General features: G+C 43.4%; 1 protein-coding gene across 5 annotated transcripts in view; it reads left to right on the top strand.

Moving 5' to 3' along the window:
- The window catches only part of LOC113406994 (protein cordon-bleu-like), a 237,895-nt gene that overhangs the window by 81,886 nt on the left and 133,519 nt on the right, over positions 1–22,490 (top strand). For 4 of the 5 annotated variants that reach the window (XM_026654020.1, XM_026654019.1, XM_026654021.1 and 1 more), the window contains 5 exons: positions 453–660; positions 7,970–8,198; positions 10,386–10,430; positions 15,061–15,155; positions 20,053–20,136. In XM_026654020.1, coding sequence (XP_026509805.1) covers positions 453–660; positions 7,970–8,198; positions 10,386–10,430; positions 15,061–15,155; positions 20,053–20,136 — 661 coding nt within the window. The remainder of the gene's footprint in view (positions 1–452; positions 661–7,969; positions 8,199–10,385; positions 10,431–15,060; positions 15,156–20,052; positions 20,137–22,490) is intronic. The other variant, XM_026654023.1, reaches the window with a different exon arrangement.

The following is a 22,490-nucleotide window of genomic DNA, read 5'->3' as shown; positions in this document are numbered from 1 at the left end:
CGCTTCTTTTTTATCTGACTGACCAGGTTGCTCCCGTCAATGTGGAACATTGCATACTGGGACATGTAATCTCTGTGCTCTTCAAGCCCATAGAAAGGATGAGGGCCACTGGATTGTAGAACTTTATGGGGGCATTTAGCAGACAAGGTGCACTCTGCCTACCCTTGGTTTATGCTATGAGTACTATTGGATTATGCTGTAAGAGTTCTGGTGTCTGTCTAACAATGTGTAGTTAATCAAAGGCTCACAAACACACACACTGCAGTGGGGAAAATATGTAATTCGTAACATTTTTAGTCTGTTTTTAACCATCTTGAGGAGGAAGAATTGAAATGCTGAACTTGGGACATGTACACAGCTGGGCTGCTGCTTCAGGCCCTATCATCCTGCAGTAAAATGCCCGCAACTTTGTAGTTTTTCCTGTGATTACAGAGAGTCTTTTTTCTTTGCAGTAAACCCGTGATGGATCTGTTGGTGGATTTGTGCAGCAGGTACCACTTGAATCCAGCTCACCATACTCTTGAGTTGAAGGCTTGTGGGATGGAACCTTTGAGTTATAAGCCTAATACTTTGGTTGGGGCGCTGGATGTACAGACAGTACTTCTGAAGGAGAAAGTTCCTGAAGGGAAGACAAAACGACCTCCACCTAGGATCCCTGAGGTCAGTACTGCCTTCTGCTAGAACAATGCTATGGGACCATCATTATGCTAGTATGACTTCAAGCAGTGATGCTGATACTCCCTGTTCCACCCACTTTTGTTTTTTTATCTTTAAATCAGGATGAGGGAGGCTTGTGTACAGACTGATGCACTCATCTGTTAAACTGGTAAAGTTACTATTACTCACTCTGGATACTAGCATTCTGTTGTAGTAATAAGGTTAAATATAGTATTTAGGGCAGATTAAATCCTTATGACTCAGAATCTGAAAGGACATTTATGAAATAAAGTTTTTAAACTGAAAATAATCCCTAAAGTGAATTTTAAGATGTTTCACCTATTTCCTTTATGTAGTGTGTGACGTTGTGCAGTCTATATGGTTTTATAAAAACATGATAATAAGTGAATATAATGTAACTGGGATAGTTTTAGAAAAATATCGGAATAAGTGAATATAACGTAACTGGGATATGCTTCATGCAAAAGGTCTCTTGTAAGGTATCATTACAAAGCTTATAATCTACTGAGTGTGATCATCCGATTTGTATAAATGTACCACTCTTGTATCTAAAACTAGAAATATAAAATATAACTCTGAGGGCCTATTGTAATTATGTAAAGTGTGGGCCATTAATGATGGTTTGGAATCTTGATGACTCCTATTGTCTGCAGATGGTTGTGTTTACCTGTGAGTCTTCCTGTATATGTGTGTGCTGGCAAGTGAGTAATGAAGTCTTGCAGTGACGTGATCATGTCACCTGAACTGGAATCCATCTTTAACCTGGTGCTTTTCCAGTGAGAGGGGGGTGGAAACCCAGAGGGACAAAGGGTTCCCGCCTTATGCAAAAGATATATAAAGGGGTGGAAGAGAACAGAGGGAGAGAGGAGCCATCATGAAGAATCCCCTAGCTATCACCTGAGCTGCAACAAGAGCTGTACCAGGGGAAAGAATTGTGCCCAGGCCTGGAAGGTGTCCAGTCTGAGAAAAACTTACTGAAGCATTTCTGAGGGTGAGATTATCTGTATTTAGTTTGATTAGACATAGATTTGCGCATTTTATTTTATTTTGCTTGGTGACTTACTTTGTTCTGTCTGTTACTACTTGGAACCACTTAAATCCTACTGTCTGTATTTAATAAAATCACTTTTTATTTAGTAATTTACTCAGAGTATGTATTAATACCTGAGGGAGCAAACAACTGTGCATATCTCTCTATCAGTGTTATAGAGGGCGAACAATTTATGAGTTTGCCCTGCATAAGCTTTATGCAGGGTAAAATGGATTTATCTGGGTTTAGACCCCATTGGGAGTTGGGCATCTGAGTGCTAAAGACAAGCACACTACTGTGAGCTGTTTTCAGGTGAACTTGCAGCTTTGGGACAAGTGATTCAGACCCTGGGTCTGTGTTGGAGCAGACTGGAGTGTCTGGCTCAGCAAGATGGGGTGCTGGAGTCCTGAGCTGGCAGGGAAAACAGAAGCGGGGTAGTCTTTGCACATCGGGTGGCAGCTCCCAAGGGGGTTTCTGTGATCCAACCTGTCACATAGTGACTTTGCACATACAGTATATTCTATAAGTAAAGGTTCTTTATCAAGAAGACAACAAACCTTAAACTAAACAGGGGGAAGACAACAAACCTTAAACCAAATGGAAAGTTTCACCATCTGGGAGAGATTTGGAGCTGAATTCCAAAGACTTATTTTTTCTCTGAAATATAAACATTAATGGGAATCAGAGCATCTGATCACATTAAAATATCACTGAGGGAGCTACTTATGGACACTGAAAAATGACATTGTTTTAAATAAGCAGCGCTCTGGCTACAGCTCCTTTGCCTTGGCCACGTGTCCTGTATAGGCACTGTGAGCAGGGGCGTGGTATAAGAGCTGCGGTTCTCCAACTGGAGAATCCTTACTTGGCAAGCTCTCTTGGATTTATGACCCTTTTAGGCAGATGTATCAGTACAAAGGGGCCTTCGTGTGACCCAGAATATGGGCCAAAATTTCTTCCCCCTCTGCTCCTTGAATTAAAATCTTTATTTGCCAGTATCTGGTTTTGGAACAGATTTTTTTCCCCCTTCCCATTTGATTAACTTTACTTTTCACTCTTCCACCAGGTGTTTACTGTCTATGCTTTGAATGCCATTCAAATATGGTGATGCTTATTTACAGTAGGATTCCTAATGCACGACTGACTCTGAGGGTATGTCTACACTACGAGAGTAGTTCGATTTTAGTTAAATCGAATATGTGCAATCGATATTAGAAAGTCGAACGTGTGTGTCCACACTAAGGACAGTAATTCGACATTGTCAGTCCACACTACCAGGGAAAGCGTCGACATTGGAAGCAGTGCACTGTGGGCAGCTATCCCACAGTTCCCGCAGTCCCCGCTGCCCATTGGAATTCTGGGTCGAGCCCCCAATGCCTTCTGGGTAAAAAAATGTGGCGAGGGTGCTTTTGGGTAACTGTCGTCATCTGTCAGTCACTACCGCCCTCCCTCCCTCCCTCCCTGAAAGCGCCGGCGGGAAATCAGTTCGCGCACTTTTAGATCAGTGACAGCGCGGACGCCACAGCACTGCGATCATGGATCCCGCTGCGACCATCGCTGCAGTTGTGGCCGTTCTCAACGCCTCGCAGCTTATCATACACCTTTCCCTGAGGCAGATGCAGAGAAATCAGGCGAGGAGGCTACGGCACCGCCGTGAGGGCCTGAAGTCGGAGAGTAGCACAGAGCTGTCAGAAACCACGAGCCCCAGCGCCCAGGACATCACGGTGGCAATGGGGCATGTGGATTTTGTTGAACGGCGATTCTGGGCCCGGGAAACAAGCACGGACTGGTGGGACCGCATAGTGCTTCAGGTCTGGGATGAATCCCAGTGGCTGCGAAACTTTCGCATGCGGAAGGGGACTTTCCTGGAACTTTGTGAGTTGCTGTCCCCTGCCCTGAAGCGCAAGGACACCCGCATGCGAGCAGCCCTGACTGTCCAGAAGCGAGTGGCCATAGCCCTCTGGAAGCTTGCAACGCCGGACAGCTACCGGTCAGTCGCGAACCACTTTGGCGTGGGCAAATCTACCGTGGGGGTTGTTGTCCTGCAAGTAGCCAAGGCAATCGTCAAGGTACTGCTGTCAAAGGTAGTGACCCTGGGAAACGCGCAGGCCATCATAGATGGCTTCGCCGCGATGGGATTCCCAAACTGCGGTGGGGCTATAGATGGGACTCACATCCCTATCCTGGGACCGGGCCACCAGGCCAGCCAGTACATCAACCGAAAGGGCTACTTTTCAATGGTGCTGCAAGCACTGGTGGACCATCGGGGACGGTTTACAAACATCTACGTCGGATGGCTGGGCAAGGTTCATGACGCTCGAGTGTTCAGGAACTCTGGTCTGTTTAGACGGCTGCAGGAAGGTATTTACTTCCCGGACCACAAGATAACTGTTGGGGATGTGGAGATGCCTACAGTGATCCTCGGGGACCCAGCCTACCCGCTAATGCCCTGGCTCATGAAGCCCTATACTGGCGCCCTGGACACTGCACAAGAACTCTTCAACTACCGGCTGAGCAAGTGCAGAATGGTGGTGGAGTGTGCTTTTGGCCGTCTCAAGGGGAGATGGAGAAGCTTACTCACTCGCTGTGATCTCAGCGAAACCAATATCCCCATCGTTATTGCAGCTTGCTGTGTGCTCCACAATCTGTGTGAGAGCAAGGGGGAGACCTTTATGGCGGGGTGGGAGGTTGAGGCAAATAGCCTGGCTGCTGATTACGCCCAGCCAGACAGCCGGGCGATTAGAAGAGCCCAGCGGGACGCGCTGTGCATCCGGGAGGCTTTGAAAGCCAGTTTCAAGGCTGAGCAGGGTACCCAGTGACTTTTAAGTTTGTGGACACAGAAGCAGAACTTGCCCCCGTTTCTTTACCCAGTTGCCGTCGACTATCCTCTCCAATCACATACCCCCTTCACCCCCTTCCCAAAAAATAAAATCTGTTCTGTTTTGTTAATGGACACCATTGTCTTTATTACTGTTTTCGCGGGAATGTTTTAAACCTGGGACGCAGACTGTGGCGGGGGGCGGGTTTAGGGTTGTGATGCAAATGATGCTTCTAAACTCCAGGAATGACAGGCTCCGCGGTGGTGGACTGGTTGTTTCAACGGAGCCTGCCAGCCCTCCTGGCCGGGACTGCGTGTATGTGTCGGCTATGTGACTGTCTTGCAGGGGGAGGAGGGTTACAGATCCCCTGCTGCGCGGCTCTGTGATCCAGGGTAAGGACCGCTGCATAAGATCTGTAACTGCCCTCCCCCGCCACCAAGTCACAGAGCAACACCACCCCCCCCACCACACAGAACATGAAAACCACCTCCCAGACTGACCAGGATAACTAGTCACTGCACTGTATATGTGCCCTGCTGCTGCACCTGCCCCCTGCTAAAGGTGACTGTCCTGTCCAATGACCAAGCCCCTTCCCCCCCTTCAGACAGACTCCCCTCCAAAAGAAGAGGATGGAAACAGAAATGAACAGAAACGTATTCTTTATTAACAACCGCACATGGAACGAGGGGGTGAAACTTGGACGGGGTCTTGTGTGAGGCGGGTAGGAAAGGACTTTTCAAATTTTGGGGAATGAGAGCCTTCTAGTGGTAGAGCAGTCCGCAGGGGTGGAGTGAAATTTTTCACGGCCCCTTCCACCCCTCCGTGTTTGGACTTTGGGTGAGGGGGGTATGGGACTTGGTGGCGGGGCAGGGCAGTTACAGAGAGACTGCAGCGGGGCTCTCTCCTCCTGCCTCCGGTCCTGCAGAACATCCACAAGGCGGCGGAGCGTGTCCGTTTGCTCCCTCATTAGTCCAAGCAGCGTTTGAGTAGCCTGCCTGTCCTCCTGTCGCCACCTCTCCTCCCGTTCAATGTTTGCCCGGTGCATTTGGGACAAGTTCTCCCTCCACTGTGTCTGCTGGGCTGCCTGTGCTCGGGAGCATGCCATTAGTTCAGCAAACATGTCTTCCCGTGTCCTCTTCTTCCTCCTCCTAATGTGCGCTAGCCTCTGGGCAGATGTGGCTGTGGGAATTGGAAAAAGGGAGTGAATTCCTGAGACAGAGCAATGTATCTGTGAACAGAGAACATAGTCTTTCTCTGTGAACAAGACCATGCAGAGCACCTATCACACGCGCACTGAGGACAAGGTCGAATTTTCGGCCCTCGCCTACCGTGCCTGCGGTCTTGCTGTGGCGAGCTGAGGAGCAGGGCTGGACACCGGACTTTGTCTAGCTGGCAAACATGGTAAGCCGTAGACTTGTGGCCGCTTAAAACTTTAAGAGTGGCACTGGCCTCCTTTCACATAGAAAGCAATGCGAGTCTCTGCTGGCAGCAATCCTGCAAGCATGAACTCTGGCCCTGTCCCACCCCCTCGCGGCTGTAAACCGCGTGGCTGTAAACCGGCGGTTGCAGTTCTGTAAAGGGACGGGCAAGCAGTCCCAATACTAACTTTCCCCTACCTAATTCACAGCAGGGAGTCATGCCAGACATCACCCTCCTGAAGGTCTCGGAGAGCCAGAAGGAGAAGATGCTCCGGGACAGCCTGCAGAAACCGGGGCCATTTGCTGCGCTGCTCTGCAAAGCCATGATCCCGGAGTACCTGCTGGCGTTGTGGCAGGGAAACGTGTCCTACCACGGGGGGCCTAATAAGCTCTCCCTGCCCAGGAACCTGCTGATGAGGCTGGAAAAACACCTGCAGGAGGTGTATGAGGAGTTCTCCCCGGAGGATGTCGCCTCTATCCCCGGTTACATTGACCAGTTCTTGGCTTAGGTGCCCTTGGAGGGACAAATGACTGCAGGGTTTTGGGCACTATAATCATGAAGCGGACATTGTGCAATTTTTTGAAAATGGTTCGGACTATATATTGAGGCGCCCAAAGACAGACTAATCATGACACACTTTGCACTGATTCCCCTTTTGTTTGACTTTCCTGTTTACATGTTTTGAAGCACTTTACCCACTGTTAATATTTTCAATCTTCCTGTTTTGTTGCAAATAAATGTTTACATGTTTTAAAGCACTTTAGCTACTGTTAATATTTTAAATATGCCAGTTATGTTGTAAATAAATGTTTAGATATTTAAAACACTTACTGCTTGATCCTTCCCCTGAATCTGTGTCTGGGGTAACGGCGGGGGACGGTTGGTAGGGGATCTCTGTCAGGGTGATGAAGAGCTCCTGGCTGTCGGGGAAATCAGCGGTGCCAGCGCTGTCGACTGCCTCGTCCTCCTCATCTCCTTCTTCATCTTCCCCGTCCGCTAACATGTCGGAGGAACCGGCCGCGGACAATATCCCATCCTCAGAGTCCACGGTCAGGGGTGGGGTAGTGGTGGCGGCCGCACCTAGGATGGAATGCAGTGCCTCGTAGAAACGGGATGTGTGGGGCTGGGATCCAGAGCGTCCGTTTGCCTCTTTGGTCTTCTGGTAGCCTTGTCTCAGCTCCTTGATTTTCACGCGGCACTGCGTTGCATCCCGGCTGTAGCCTCTCTCTGCCATGGCTTTAGAGATCTTCTCATAGGTCTTTGCATTCCGTCTTTTGGAGCGCAGCTCGGAAAGCACGGACTCATCTCCCCACACAGCGATGAGATCCAAGACTTCCCGATCCGTCCATGCTGGGGCCCTCTTTCTATTGGATTGCACGGCCATCTCTGCTGGAGAGCTCTGCATCGTTGCCACTGCTGCCACTGCTGCTGAGCTCGCCACGGTGTCCAAACAGAAACTGCGCTTCAAACTGCCCAGACAGGAAAAGGAATTCAAATTTTCCCGGGGTGTGGCTGGTCAGAGCATCCGAGCTCGGACTGCTGTCCAGAGCGTCAACAGAGTGGTGCACTGTGGGATAGCTCCCGGAGCTATTACCGTCGATTTCCATCCACACCTAGCCTAATTCGATATGGCCATGTCGAATTTAGCGCTACTCCTCTCGTTGGGGAGGATTACAGAAATCGATTTAAAGAGAGCTCTATGTCGAACTAAATGGCTTCCTGGTGTGGACGGGTGCAGGGTTAATTCGATATAACGGCGCTAAATTCGACATAAAAGCCTAGTGTAGACCAGGCCTGAGTTTGCTCTTATTAACCTGTCCTTGTGAATCACTGCTTGGAGATTTTTGTAAGATCTTGTCCAATAGCAAGTTTTCCCATTTGAGTCACTAAGTTTGCACCGGAAGGATCAAGGCAAAACAAGTCTTCAGTACCTGCTCTGTGTCACTGTAAAGCACGTAGGGGTCAGTGTGGAGAAACCCACATAAAGCCTGACAGTATCTGTCTGTTTTCTTTGCTTTCTCAGAAATCCATGAGGTTGGTAGTGAATTACCTGAAGACACACAAGGCTGTGGTTCGAGTTAGTCCTGAGGTGCCTCTGCATAGCATAATCCCAGCCATTTGTGAAAAGTGCGAGGTCAGTCCAGAGCATGTCGTCCTCCTGAGGGACAATATCACCGGGGAAGAGCTGGAACTTACGAAGTCCTTGGACGAGTTAGGGATAAAGGAATTGTATGCCTGGGACAGGAAAAGAGGTGAGTCCAGATGAACCACATCTGCTATGGCTTCAGTGATATACCAACAGTTACACATGCCACATGATCAGTATTTACATCTTCATTGCTTTAAAACCAGACTTAAATAGAAGGGTGACATTCATGTCAGCTTTACAGAGCTACTCATGTTTTATAATCAAGGCCAGTAGCAGCGGCAAGGATAACAGTGCATTCAGCTGCCATCCAGGAGTCCCCAGAATGTAAATAGCGTGACTTGTTCCCAGGCATCATGCCAGTAGAGGCTAACAGCTGTGAAAGACGTGATTGGCTCAGTCTAAACACAAAAGGAGGAGCCTTGTTGCCCCTGAGGGCTGCTGTCAACAGGGGCACACGGGGCACTGGTGTTGTATCCAGACAGAGCTGCTCATCCACCTGTGCTGTGACACAGAGAACGAGGGAGAGCTAACATGCCATCATCATAGCAGCTGATAGAAATGAGAGGAACAGAAATAGACCAGGGCTTATGAGAAATAATTGCTGCTAAATTCCAAAGCAATTTCTCCTATGAACAAAGCTATTTACTGTTAATGAAGAGGAACCAATGAGGTATTTTTATTTAAAATCATGTTCTCTTGTGTTTTCTCTCCTCCTCTAAACAATGTTCTAATGCCACCTACCTGGACTTCAGTTTGTTCCGACAGCACTTTGATCAGAGAGTATAGATATTAAATGTGCTTTAAACATCCTAGGCTGACACTGCCAAGTGCTATTTTTTTTACTAACAAAAAATGATCTTCGTTAAAAATTGTTTCTTTCATTTTTCTCTCACTGAGTAGCTCTTCCAACAGAGTTGATGTCATTGTTTATTGTTTAGATAATGTTGCCACCGCATATGGTGCTAGGCAGGCTTATTTTTTATTTATATAGTCATTTATTTATGTTGGCGTTTGGTCTCTTCTTTCAAATCCGTCCGTTAAATAGCAGTTTTACCCTGAAATGATCTACATTTCAATGAGTTTAGTCTTTTAAGTAAATTAAGTATCTCCTTACCTTTGAAATGGCGAGAGGCTCTAAAAAGACACCCACAAATTAAAGTGCCACAACTCAAATGCTACTTCTCTTCTATTTAGACATATTTACAGTGAACCACTTTGGAGCAGCATGTTAAGCATACAGAGTGTTCGTCCTTATAACATGGCATATTTTAGAGACCTCTCGCTAGAATAATGAGTCTGGGCCTTCTTAAAACATTTTTCTTTTAATTTAATATTTGGACCAGAAAAGTGGCAAAGTGCATTGGGTACAATATTGGCCCTAATCAGGGTCAAGTTTTGTACCCGTGAAGAGCCCCACTGAAGTCCATGCTAGACCCATTTGCAGGATTTGATAGGACAGGATAGGAGCAGACTGTAATATTACAAATATTACCCATTGCATAGGTGATTGATACAAGAAATTAAATTTTGTTTCTCAATTAACTATTACATTAGAATGATATTACATCTGAGCCCAAACGTATTTCTGCAGGATTCATTCTTTTCTCATATCTACATGTCTGTGTGTCAGTCTTGAGTAATAAAAATAAATAATTTTAGTGGAATTTCCCCAGGGTGATCCTGCAAACACAATATTTCCCCCAAGGTTTTGCTGGTATCAAGTTTTCCCCTACCCTGCAGTCATTACAGAAGGAAAATTCTCATTAAATTCAGTGGCAGTAACCAATTCATCTAGGCTGCAGAATAGGGCCCCATCTCAATTATCAGGTCGACAAAATGGATTGTTCCAGCATTTTATCTCATTAGCAGGAGCCCCCCGTAACCCTAAATATGGTATTGGATGTGTTCAAAACACAGACTGTGTGTAAGAGCAAATTCTAGTTGAATGACTTCTCACTTGAGGCACCAACACTTCATTCTAAAGTTCTATTAAGTCTTTTGTTAAAAGAGAAACTCTGCTTCCACCTGGTTACATAGTTTCTCTTAGAAGTTGAAGCAGTTTCAATAAAGATTAAGAATTAGAACAACCAACCTCTCTACTCAGATAAGTGCACTGTTGCTTCTAACAGCAGCCTTGCATGTCCAGTTTCAGGAAAAAAAACCCACCTTTCTTTATGGTGTTTCTGAAGACCAAATATTAAGGGTAATAGATAGTATCTGTGGTTTACCAGGTGATGTGTCAGAAAGTTAATATGGTTTCTCTTGTCTTTTCATTGCCTGCCTTTTCCAGTTCTTCCATCAAAAACTCAGTCTGAACCTTCTCTAAGCTATAGAGGTACTGTACAACAATGCTTGGGGGAAATCAGTTTCCCCTTCAGGTTGTCTTTAGCATGGCTTTGGTAGCATAACAAAATTGCAAGGTCATGGCATAAAATACTACAGGGAACAGAGTTGTTTGCATTATTTGTTTTATATCATAGACAGTGATTATTTTCAGTACAGATGGACTGCTTCACTTGCCTGCATTTCTGGCCAAAGTGGCAGGAGGGAAAATATATTGATCATAGAATGGTTTCCATTAAAATGTTAATATTTTAAAACCTTATCACATACTGATTCATGGAATCCTGGTAGATGCCTGTAATCTAAAATGTGATATCTGAATTCAGTTCATCTTAAATTCTGATATGTCTCATGATTTCAAAATTCACATATGAGCAAAATGAGAATGTTTTGATTGCCCCGGAGGCATTTAACTAATTGGGGTTTACCTGTACCTTAGTTTTGAACTGGAAAAAACATGCTGAGATACTCATGTGTGTGATAATTGTGGATAAACAATGACATTTTAATTGAGACCACTGTATTAGGGGATGTGTGACGGGTTCCCCCCAGCATGCCACTTGGAACTGGAGTACCACTGAGGCCCCTGACCCATCAAGGGGTCCTGCGTGGGCTCTCTCTCACACCATATTGCTGTGACAAGCTACAAAGTCTTCCAGCCTGCCCTTTCACCAGCATACATACAGGTAGGGACACATCCAGCTGCAGTTAGAAGCAAGCTCTCTGACCAGCCCCTGCATGGGAAAGCTACTCCCAGCTCCTCAGGCAGGTACCCCCTCTGGAGTATAAACCCAAAATTATTCCATCTTGCGTTGCACAGGGAACTGTACAGCGTAAGCTCAAAATTTGCCTCTTCCCTCAATGTGGAGAGGAATATGCAACAGCCTTTTGCTCCAAGTTATGATTCCCACACACTGGTTTAGATAAAGCAAAAACAAGTTTATTAACTACAAAAGATAGATTTTAAGTGATTATAAGGGATAGCAAGCAGATCAAAGCAGATTACCTAGCAAATAAACAAAAGATGCGAACTAAACTTAATATACTAATTAGATTGGTTATGAATAGCAGATTCTCACCCTAAGAGATGATACAAGTAGGCTGCAGATACTTAAGGGGCAAGCTGCACTTGCTTACAGTTTGGAATCCCTAGGTGTTCCATTCACAGGCTAAAAATCCCTTTAATCTGGGTCCAGCACTTTCCCCAGTTCAGTCTTTGTTCCTCAGGTGTTTCCAGGAGTCTCCTTGGGTAGGGAGTGAAGCACACCAGATGATGTCACTCCCCACCTTATATAGCTTTTGCATATGGCGGGAACCCTTTGTTTCAAAGCTTGGTTCCCAGACTGGTCTGTGGAAAAACACTGATATCCCAAGATGGAGTCTAGAGACATGTGGTCACATCACGTCTTTGTAGAGTCATAGCAGCCATTACTCAGAGGCTGTCTGTAGCATTCTCAGGAATGCTCCCCAGGTGGGAGATAAGCTTCTCCTAAGGCCTATTGGTTTTTCCTAATGGCCCATTATCTTGAATAGGCCCTTTCCACACAGCTATCTAGACTACAAACATCTTGTCTAGTGGGCATTACCCAGATGCAACTACATTTGAAATATAGATACATCGTCAATATTCATAACTTCAGATACAAAAATGATACATGCATACAAACAGGATAATCATATTCAGCAAAGCATAACCTTTTCAGTGACATCTCACATGACTTATCTTGCATAAAATACATTATAATTATGTCATAATCATATCATAATATCACTGTGAAGAATATGGGGTGCAGTGTCACAAGATGTCTACATTGTAATCACTGGGTATGATTGAAGCTTATGTAGACATACCCGTAGACATCATTGTGATTGTGAGCTTTTCCATTATACATTTTTGCTTTAAAAACCAATGCCAACTTTTTTTTACAACAACCTGGGGAAAAGATTTGAAACCAAAACACTTGCAGCCATTGGTTTCTAAACTGTGCCTGCAAAATATGTGTGCAAACATGTACATACTTGGACATTTACCCAGTTACATGTGCATATATATGGCTGTTTGATTTACACACATGTGAATATTGACACAACAGGTGCAGGCACTCATTTTGCAAGTGCATCTAAAATTTCCCAACTTAGAAAAGTAGTCCTCGGTGTTCTTTTGTGTTTACTGTACATGATTCCAAAACAAAAAGTGGGGGTTATTTTCAAATTTCATAAAAAAAATTATAAGCACAGTGTTCTGATTCATATTGAGGACCTTGTGTGAAATCCTGGCCCCATTGAAATCAGTAGCAAAACTGTTGGCTTCAATGGGGCCATGATTTCATCCCTTGACTTCAGCATTCTCTGTCTTAACTTGCATTGTCCTCCTATTCAGAGAGCGTAGTATCAGTCATGATCTGCCATATGGACTTAAGAGGAAAATTTTGCCCTGAATTCTTTGTTGATGTGAAATAATTTACACAATGTCTGAAATCCCATCTCTGTGTAAAATTTTTAAGGGATTTATAATAAAGCTGTTGACAGTCTGTAAATTCACCATGGAAATGACATACTTTGGAAAGCTGATCCATGTGGGAGGACCCGGGTGCACCCACATGGGAGTTCCATTGAAGTCAAGGGGACTTCTCTTGGATGCAGAGATCTGCCCGTGCGCATCTGATTGCAGGACTGGGACCATAGTGTGTGTTTAGTGCAGATGTTCCTTAATAAACATGTATTTCCCTTTCAACTTTTGGGACCAATTGCTCCCATACATTTGCATATAACTCCCATTAACTCCACTTGGCCTTCAGTCTTTACTTTTAAATATTAAGGGATGGCTTGTGAAGCCCTTATTCACAATGAATCACAGTCTAGCCCTAAGCACGGGGATAGCAATTTCAGACCAATGAATGCAGGCAATGCTTAGTAGTCCATATAGGAAGATATAGTTTATTGCTGGTATTTTTGTTGAGCTGGAGGGGCATTTTCTTCTTCAATAAGGATGGTGTGTGGTTCTGTTTTTAATCTGTTAATCATATTTACTCTTCTACTGTGTTTTGGTCTGCTGTATGCACTTAACACTTTCTAATGAAAATGTGATGCTTTGTATGACATGCAAAAAGTTTTACAAGAGTCTCCTTTGTGAAATGTATCATGTTATGGTTAAAAAATAATTTCAGGTCATTTTGCTTATTTTTCATGTTACAAAACAAGCAAGTATTTTTTAACTTGTGAATTTCTCAGTTTGTTAAAACTTCTGCAGACATCAAGACTATTACAACTTGCCAGGAGCTAGAGGGCCGCATTTAGGATCTGATCAATTGCCCACTAAAGTCAATGGCAGAACGACTGCTTTGGTTTCAATGAGCATTGGATCAGGCCTTTAAAGTGGCAGAGCAAATGGCTGAGGGGTGGGGAACTATCATTAATCAGAGCTGGGTGGTCAGCGTTGTTCAACTGTTGTATTGAATTCAGCTTCTTGATGTCAGAATGGCCTTTCCTATTGGCTGCTGGCCACGTAATGCAGGGTCGCATCATATTGTTCATTATACCACCAGCTGCCAGTGAAACAGATGAGTATAGAGCAGTGAATTTTGGGATATGCAATCCCCTAGTCAGCTCAAGGCTGATTTCTGTATCTAAGACACAGCAGCCTGGAAGACATGGACTCTCTGGGCTGCGGTTTGGCTCATGAGCCACACCTACGTCACCTTTCCCCTAAAATATCCATAGAAATACCAAGAAAGAGGTTATTAAATGGCACTACTAATATGAGTAAAGGTTGCAAGATCAGTCTCTAAAGAGCTTCTGCTTCCACAGGAAGGTTTACTTTTCCTATTACATGTCTTGATCCATAACCCTCTGATGTCAACGGGAGTCTTTCCATTGGCTTCTGATGGGTTTGAACCATGCCCGTGGGTTGTTAAAAATCTATATTCACTTTTTTAAAGGAGCATCGTTGGGAGTGGGGTGGGGAGGGTTGACTCCTAATATGTACTTTTAAAGCATTTTCAAAGACTAAGGCCTGGTCTACACTAGGAATATTAGGTTGAGTTAACTATGTTGGTCCATGGTGTGAAAAATCCACACCCCTGAGCAGTGTTTTTTGAGCTCAACTAAGTCTTCTGTTGACCTAGCTACTGCTTCTCAGGGAGAGGGATTACCTAATCAATGGGAAAACCCCTCTTGTCGGCGTAGGTAATGTCTACACTGAAGTGCTACAGCGGTGCAGCTGCGACAGCACATCTGTGCCACTATAGTGTTTTACAAGGACACAAGCCCTAAATTACTGTGATAGTGTCTTAATGACAACTTCAGGACTGATCTTACAACCCCTTACTCCTGTGTGTAATGCATAGTCCTGAGACTCAGGATTACAATGGGTCTCATCCAAAACCTGTTGAAGTCAGTGGAAAGACTCCCATTGGCTTCAGAGCTTTGGACCAGGCCCTAAATGAGAGAGGATCTGATCCAAGTGAGGATCCAGAATCTGTTACTTAATTATATTATTTTGCCTCATGATCACCCCTATTCACACATAACTTGTATTTCAGGGAGTAAAGGGTTTTTAAAACTTCTGGGTTTATAACTGTGCTTTTGGGAGTGTAAAAAATAACCCAATATAATTGTTTCAGAAACAAGTCAAAATTCTTCAATAAGCAACGACGCAACAGAAAAAGAAAAGAGAGGATTTCTGGGATTTTTCAAAGTTAATAAAAGAAGCAGCAAGGTAAGGGTTCTGCAAACCATTACCTATTTTATATTGTGCTAAAGAGAATTATTTTCTTTCTACCTTTATTTAGGGTGCCTTTTATATTTCTTCTTTCAAGGATTTGTTTATCCACAAATGTATAAATTACATTCAAGCTCAATCATTTTGATCAACAAGTGAGTTGAGGAGGCAGGAGTGAGCAATATTTAATGGCCATTCTTAAGAGGGTCTGATAAGTGGAACACCATGTTTTAGATTACAAAAATAGTCTCAGGTGTAAAATCTCAATATCCAAAAATCCAATGCAATTCCCACATGCATTATATTAATATCAAACTGTGATGCACTGACAGGCTGGAGAAGTTTTCCTTCTGGGAACAGAGTTAAAGGTGAGCGGGACAAGAATTAAAAAATGGGTTTATTTTGGTTTTGCTGAAGCCTGAAAGATGTGTTTCTCAATTTTAAAAGGCAGTTTTCCTGCCTGCTAGGCTTTTTTACTGTAGAAAGATCAGAAGTCTCAAATCCTGTTTTACCAGTTTTTGTAGAGGTCTTTCAGCCCTTAATTGAAGTAGTTGGGTGTGTTGAACATTTAACAAAACACATTCACTTCTAAATGTTAAGCTTTTGAGTTCAATAGGCATTAACAATGACAAGCAGTTTCAAATAAGTCACTTCCACTCTCAGTAACTCAAGCCTGGTCTTCACTAGAAAATTAGGTTGGTTTAACTGTGTTAGTCGGGGTGTGAAAAATCCACACTCCTGAGAGGTGTTGTTAAAATGACCTAAGTCCCTGTGTAAACAGATGTAGACTGTCTCCCAGAGAGTTGGATTACCTATGCTGACAGGAAAACCCCTCCCATCGGTGTAGGAAGTGTCTGTGCTGAAGCGCTGCAGTGGTGCAGCTCAGCTGTGCCCCTGTGGCATTTTAAGTGTAGACAAGCCTTCAGACTTTTCTTCCTTTGAATCTGTGATGTCACGAACCTGCCAGTTCTGCAGACATCTATCCATGCCTCCAGGAAAACCAGAATGGACAAGATCAAAATTTCTGTGAGTGCAGTATAAAAAAGAAAGGGAGGAAAAGCAACAAACTCTCAATCTTCCTTCATACATGATAAGGAAGTGTTTAAAAAAAAAAAAAAGGCACAAACCCATTATTTGCTTTCTTTTCTAGTTGCCTTTTACAATGAAGGGCCCAGTCCTGCTTCTATTGAAGTCAGTGGGATTTCAGTTCCTTGGGTGGAGGAACAAGGCCCTAATTGGAGATAGGATGCACCAAGAATTTGGAGTCTAGTTAAATCCTCCACAACTTCCTCAAGGACTCTTTGATGTTCCTTCCGCATAATAAATTCTTTCTCCCAAGACCCCTCCATCTCAATAGCCTCCTGTTTTCTTATTGGCTCCCTCAGACCAAGCATGAATCCCAGGATACTGCCTTAATCCACTCTAGCATGAAGGGTACTGTATAGCAGGTGTGGCCAAACTGTGGCTCGCGAGCCATATACGGCTCTTTTACCATTAAAGTGCAGTTCCCAGGCCCCCTGTCCCCCTGCCCCATTCTCCACCTACTAGACTTGTGGGGGTGGAGCTCAGGACCTCTTCTGCCTTGCAGTGAGGTGGTGGAGTAGGGGCTTCTATCCAGTGGGGAGGGGGGTCTTTGGGGCTTCAACCCTGCGGGGCGCATCTGCCAGGGCTCGGGTCTTCAGCAGGAGTGGGGCTGAAGCCCCGAGCCACGGCTCCCGTCAGGTGTTCCTTGGTCTCAAACTTCTGAAGATTGTCATATGCAGCTCGGAGGGCCAGTAAGTTTGGCTACCCCTGCTATATACCAATAGATTTAGGAGGAGCTTTAGAAGAGGACTTGACTTGTGCCCAGCTTGGGCACATGTAGACTCTGCAGCCATACACACCCCAGTTTGTAAGTTCATATGGGGGCTGGGTGTGTGCGAATCAGGCGTTGTATGCATACATCAATATGTGAGTACCTATGTAATTGAAAATCTAGCTCCTAATCTACAAGGATAGCGCACCTAAGACCCCACTCCTTCAAAGAGATGCATGGGCAAACTCTTATGCTCCTGCAGCATCTCATAAAAGTTAGGGAGACTCTTTGTGGGCATAACAGTCCACCTATATGTATCCACTTACATGTAGTGGATAGATACCATAATTCCATGTTAAGTTAATAGGAGCTGTGTCTGTTCAGCCTCTGAAAAACCAGAATCCACACTGGGCAACCAAAAAGGGAGGCATCCAATGTTAATGGGCTCTTTTGAAAATCTGACCCTAGATAAGCATGTAGCGTTCTTATTAACAGACCATTCCATTGTGACAGGGGTAAGGGTGGTGATGTAGCATAAGAGCGTAAGTCATTAATAACCAACACTGATCAGAGTGTGTTTAGGAAAGAACTTGCATATGTACAGCACATTTTTTATAAGTGCAAACTTATACTGGAAAGTTTATACTGTGCATACACAGCAGCCAATTTTATATATTTTTTAACTTTATTAATTTCTGCCCAGCTGCAGTATTGCCAAGCCCAAGCATTCCAAAATCATGAGACTGGCTTAAAAATCATGAGATATTTAAAAAAATAATAAATTTGGGGGCTCATTTTCTTTGCCACCTTGTTTCTGAGCCTTTAGGGTGCACTTGGGTCATTTTTTTAAGCTTTTCTCTACAACTATGAGAGCTGGAACCCTTTTTCTTAAATTAAAGCTGAGTTTCTCACCTAATCACATGAATCCTGGAGCTTTTAAGAAAAATGTCAAATATTGGTGAGACTCACAATAACACTGTGAGAGTTGGCAACACTGTTTTTCAACTGGGGTCTTTTTACACATCAAGGGTGAAATCCTGACCCCGCTGACAGTTTTGCCATTAACTTCACTGGGGCCAACATTTTATGACAACTGTCAAATTTCAAGCGTTTTTAACATAACTAAGGAGGAAAATGTAGCAGTAAAGTTCTGAAAGGGAAAAGTGTGGGGAATATTTTTTTTCTTCCTTGCAGAACTCAAACACTGATGAAGAAACTTTTCTAAAAACACTTGGTCACAGAGACTGTGCAGGAAACTTGCAGGTGAATTTTTCAAAGTTGGGAACGTGTGAAAACACCAGGTTATAACTGAAACTTTTGGCAACCTTGGATACAGTGTTCACTCCCAATTGAATGGGATAATAAAGTACTACAAAGTTCACCCCTGTATAATACCAGGGTAGAAAAGGAATACTTTGTTTCATGTTTCTATAGCCCAAAGTCTCAATTGGTCCTAAGGCAGGAGCAGTAAACTCAGAAGTTCATAAATATATTTGATCAACTACTACTAAGAAATATGTGCTTGTACTTCACTGGTATTTAGCTTAAACCCGGCCAGTGTCCTAGGGTCAGATTTTCTAAAATGCTCAATTAGGCTGTCAGAAGTTTTCAGCAACCACAGTTGGGGTTAGATATTTGTAAGAGTTTAGCACCCGGTAGCTCCATTGAGAACAATGGGAACTGCTGGATGCTGAGCGCTTTTGAAAATCTGTCCCGAGTTGAGCTGTTGTATCCATCTGAAAATTCTTATTGGTTACACCTGCAGATTGGTAGTTTTAAGGGATGGGAAGCAGGTCAAGCAAGTGTTGCTATCCTCTATGAGAAAATTATCCCTACTTTACAGGTAAAGAACTAAAGCACCAAGACGACTTGCCCAGCAGAAAGTATATAACAAACCAGGGAACTGAACGCAGGGGAGGTCCAATGCCTTAACTGCAGGACCATCCTTCCTCTGGATGGCTTGTTTATAATATATTACTATGCATATAATTTTTACTTTAAAAAAAAAAAATCTGTGCTGTGAATTGTGTGCTCTTGGTATTCCACTTGGTTCTCCTCAGGTTTGACTTGCAACATTTCTATGATTACAATCTTGGTTTTATGACATCCACTGGGGATGGGGATGAGGTTATTCATGAGCTATGCAGGATTCCAAACTCCTTTCTCTCTCTAGTGTTCATAAACTAGGGACAAAAGAAAAACACATTCTTGGCTGTGATTTTCAAAGGAGCTTAAAGGAATCCCGGTCCTGATTCTTGTCTTCACTACCTGGGTCACTGGCTACACACAGTCTGAGAAACCAGACACTTTATAAATAAAGCATGAAAAATATATTTGAAAAATGCAATTAACAGTTCTTTCCTGTTGCTAACACTGAAGATAAGCAATTTCTATCCTTTACAGTGGTCTTTCTCAAGTCACAATTCTCTTGCCTTCCATTCAAGACTTGATTCGCTGCTTGATTTTCTGCTTCCCGTGTATTTAGATTCATTCTGATTTGCACACACTTTACACTTAGGGCTAGATTGTATGCTTTGCACAAAGCCCTGCATAAGGGAGCCAAACGCAGCTGCACTGGCCCTACAGGGACCATAGGGCTGCTTATTGCTCTACTCTGCAGGCTATTGTGAAGGGGTTGCAGGGACACAGCTCAGTTTCTCCCCACCCCTCTCTTGGCCAGTCTGCTCATTGGAATCAGCAAAGATGAGTAGTACCTACTCACAGAGACAGATGTTGTGCTTGTCCCTTGCATGCTCCCCTATGCCTGTGCACCCAGGAGAATCAGTGGCAATGTGATCCTTGTTCTTCAGTATCCATTTTCTACTAGCTCATCTTTTCTTTCGTCGTGCTGAATAATTCCTGCATTTGTTTGTTTTTTCTGCTGTTCCTAGGTTTCTCTGTTCATGTGTTTCTCTGGTCTTGGCTATACTAGGGAGATCTTGCAAACTAGTCAATATTTCTTTAAAAAAAAGAAGTCCAATGCAGCTGTGCTAGTTGAATGTCCTGGTCTTGCCCAGATTTGGTGCTTTGATTTGGCACAATTACGCCTTGTTTTGTTTGTTTTCCCATGTTGGTATAGGCTGCTTGTTTGTATTGCAGACAGAAGATCGTTTGAGGCTGGACGGTAACTATGGGGATGAGGACGGTTTTAGTTCTGCAACTGCTAGTGAAAGGAGCTTGGATGTAAGTACTAACATGGCTTATAGATGCTCTTGCTGCTTCTGCCTCCTTAGACTGTTCAGATCAGCAGACGCTATTCCAGCTGCTTGACTAAAAAAAGTAGCAGTAGTGCGCTTTATAGTGTGGTTGCCCCAATACTTGGATGTCTTAACACACAGTTCAGGCTTTTCTGACCACCTAAAATGCAACACGGTGTCTTCAAATAAAACTCTCAATGACTTCAGTGTAGCCAGGATTTCACCCAAGGACTTTAATGCTGAACTGTGCACAAATAATAAGTTTCACGTGTGGCCTGGTGCACTCCTTTTTGGTGCATCAGTGTGGCTCCAAATACTTTTTATAAATGATTTTTTGCTTTTGTTTTTAACATTAGAAATATCAGGTCCTCTTTCTGATAGATGACTGTGGCAAGATAGTTGGAGAACCTAGACGCTAACTGATTATACCAGATATCAGACTAGATGCTCACTGTTGTGTCTTTTGGCCTTCTAATCTATGAACTAATTATTAATCACAATAATTACCTTTTTGTTGGAGGACTTTTCAAAATCTTTAGAAGACCATATTGGTGACATCTCAGATGACTGAAACATGAGCCTGAGCTCTCACAGCCCCTTAGACAGGAAGGAGTGTCTGGGGAGGTGATGCTCAGGCTGAAACTGTGCAGCTCATTGGCTAAGAGGAAGGAGTGGGAAGAAAATGTCAGATCATTGAGGCAGAACAAATGATAGAGCAATTCCGAAATGGGGACAGTCGTGAAAAAGAGGCCAAGACAGGAGCAATGGATGGAGCACATATGGCAGGAGTGGGTGGATGATAGATTTGAAAACTGTAGTTCAATAAGTCCAGAGAGAATTTTCTCAATCACAGGGGCAGGTACAGAAAAGGTAATGATGGTGTTACAGGATAGGTGGGGTACAGGCCATATTTTCACTTCAAAAAGGGTATGTAAAGACCTAGTGGAGGCAAAGATGGTTTTTATATGGATGTAACTAGTCAAAGTACACCCCTGATAAGGGGTATAGAGTTGACTTCAACTAGCAATATCTGGATAACACCTATCTGTGCCTTGTCTACACAAGGATTTTACATTGAGACAACTATCTGACTATAAACCACACTTTTTTGCAATAAAGACATAGCCATAGTTCCTTCATTTACACTTTGTGCTATCCCTTGGCCTACATCCTTACATTTCTTTTTGTATGGGGTGTGACTGATCGAATCACACTTTATGACACTGGAAGAAAAGAACAGTTTTAAAAATTACCCCAAACACTAACTATTTCTTTTAAAATCACAACAATATAACTTTTTAGGTACAAACAAATCTTAAAATCAGAGGTAATGTGCCAATGTTCAATAACTGGAACATTTTTAGGTCAAGTGATTAATCCTTTATTTTTTTCCTCCAAAGAGCAATTAATCTTCAAGTACAATGTGGGCATTGTTCACTGCTTCACGCGTTTGCGGCTAGCTTTCTATGTTACTTGCTATGATTCTCATCCTGATAAAATGTATGCACATGCTTAAAATATAAGTATGTGAGTTGTTCCTCAGAAAATTCATATAATGAGAAGTGTAAGTAGTCTGCTCAGCAGTATTGCATCTCCATCCTAACACATGTATCTGAAACCAGTGGGAAAAACTTCAGAAAAGAGCTGCAATAACTTGTGGTCTGGAAACATGCCTTTTACGGTGTGCCTTCACTAGATAAAAAAGGTGATAACTAAAACAAGGTAAAATCCTAGTGGAGACAAGGCAGTTTGTAGTTTTAACATGAGTTAGCAGATTGTGGTATACCCTTTAACTCAAATTGTTCATGTATGAAAACTACAAACTGTCTCGTCTTCTTTAGGGTGTCACCACTTGAAAGCTAACACAAGTAAAGAACACATCTTTTTACCTGCTGAAGACCTGGCATTATAGCCTAAAGAAACTCAAACGACTCAACTTGACAAAGAGAAGGTTACAAAATGACTTTACCATGGTCTACATGGCCTTACATGGAGAGAATATTTCTAATAGTAAGGGGCTTTTTAATCTAGCACAAAGTCATAACAAAATCTGATTGCTGGAGGCTGAAGCGAGAACAATTCTCACTAGAAATAGAATGCAAATGTTTTACACTAAAGGTAATTAATCATTGGAACAAGTTATTTAGGGGTTGTGGTGGATTCTCCATAATTTGATATCTTTAAATAGAGATTGGATGTTTTTCTAAAAGGTATGCTGTAGCTCAGCCAGGGCTTGACACAGGAACTATTTGATGAAACTGTACAGCCTGTGTTATGAAGCAGGTCAAACTAGAGATTAAAATGATCTCTCTGGCCATAATATCTATGAAAATCCAACAT

This window comes from Terrapene carolina, unplaced genomic scaffold, assembly GCF_002925995.2.
Source record: "Terrapene carolina triunguis isolate 2854851 unplaced genomic scaffold, T_m_triunguis-2.0 Scaffold179, whole genome shotgun sequence".
NCBI lineage: Eukaryota > Metazoa > Chordata > Testudines > Emydidae > Terrapene > Terrapene triunguis.
The sequence above is the reverse complement of the archived record's forward strand: the minus strand, read 5'-3'. Positions and strand labels throughout refer to the sequence as shown.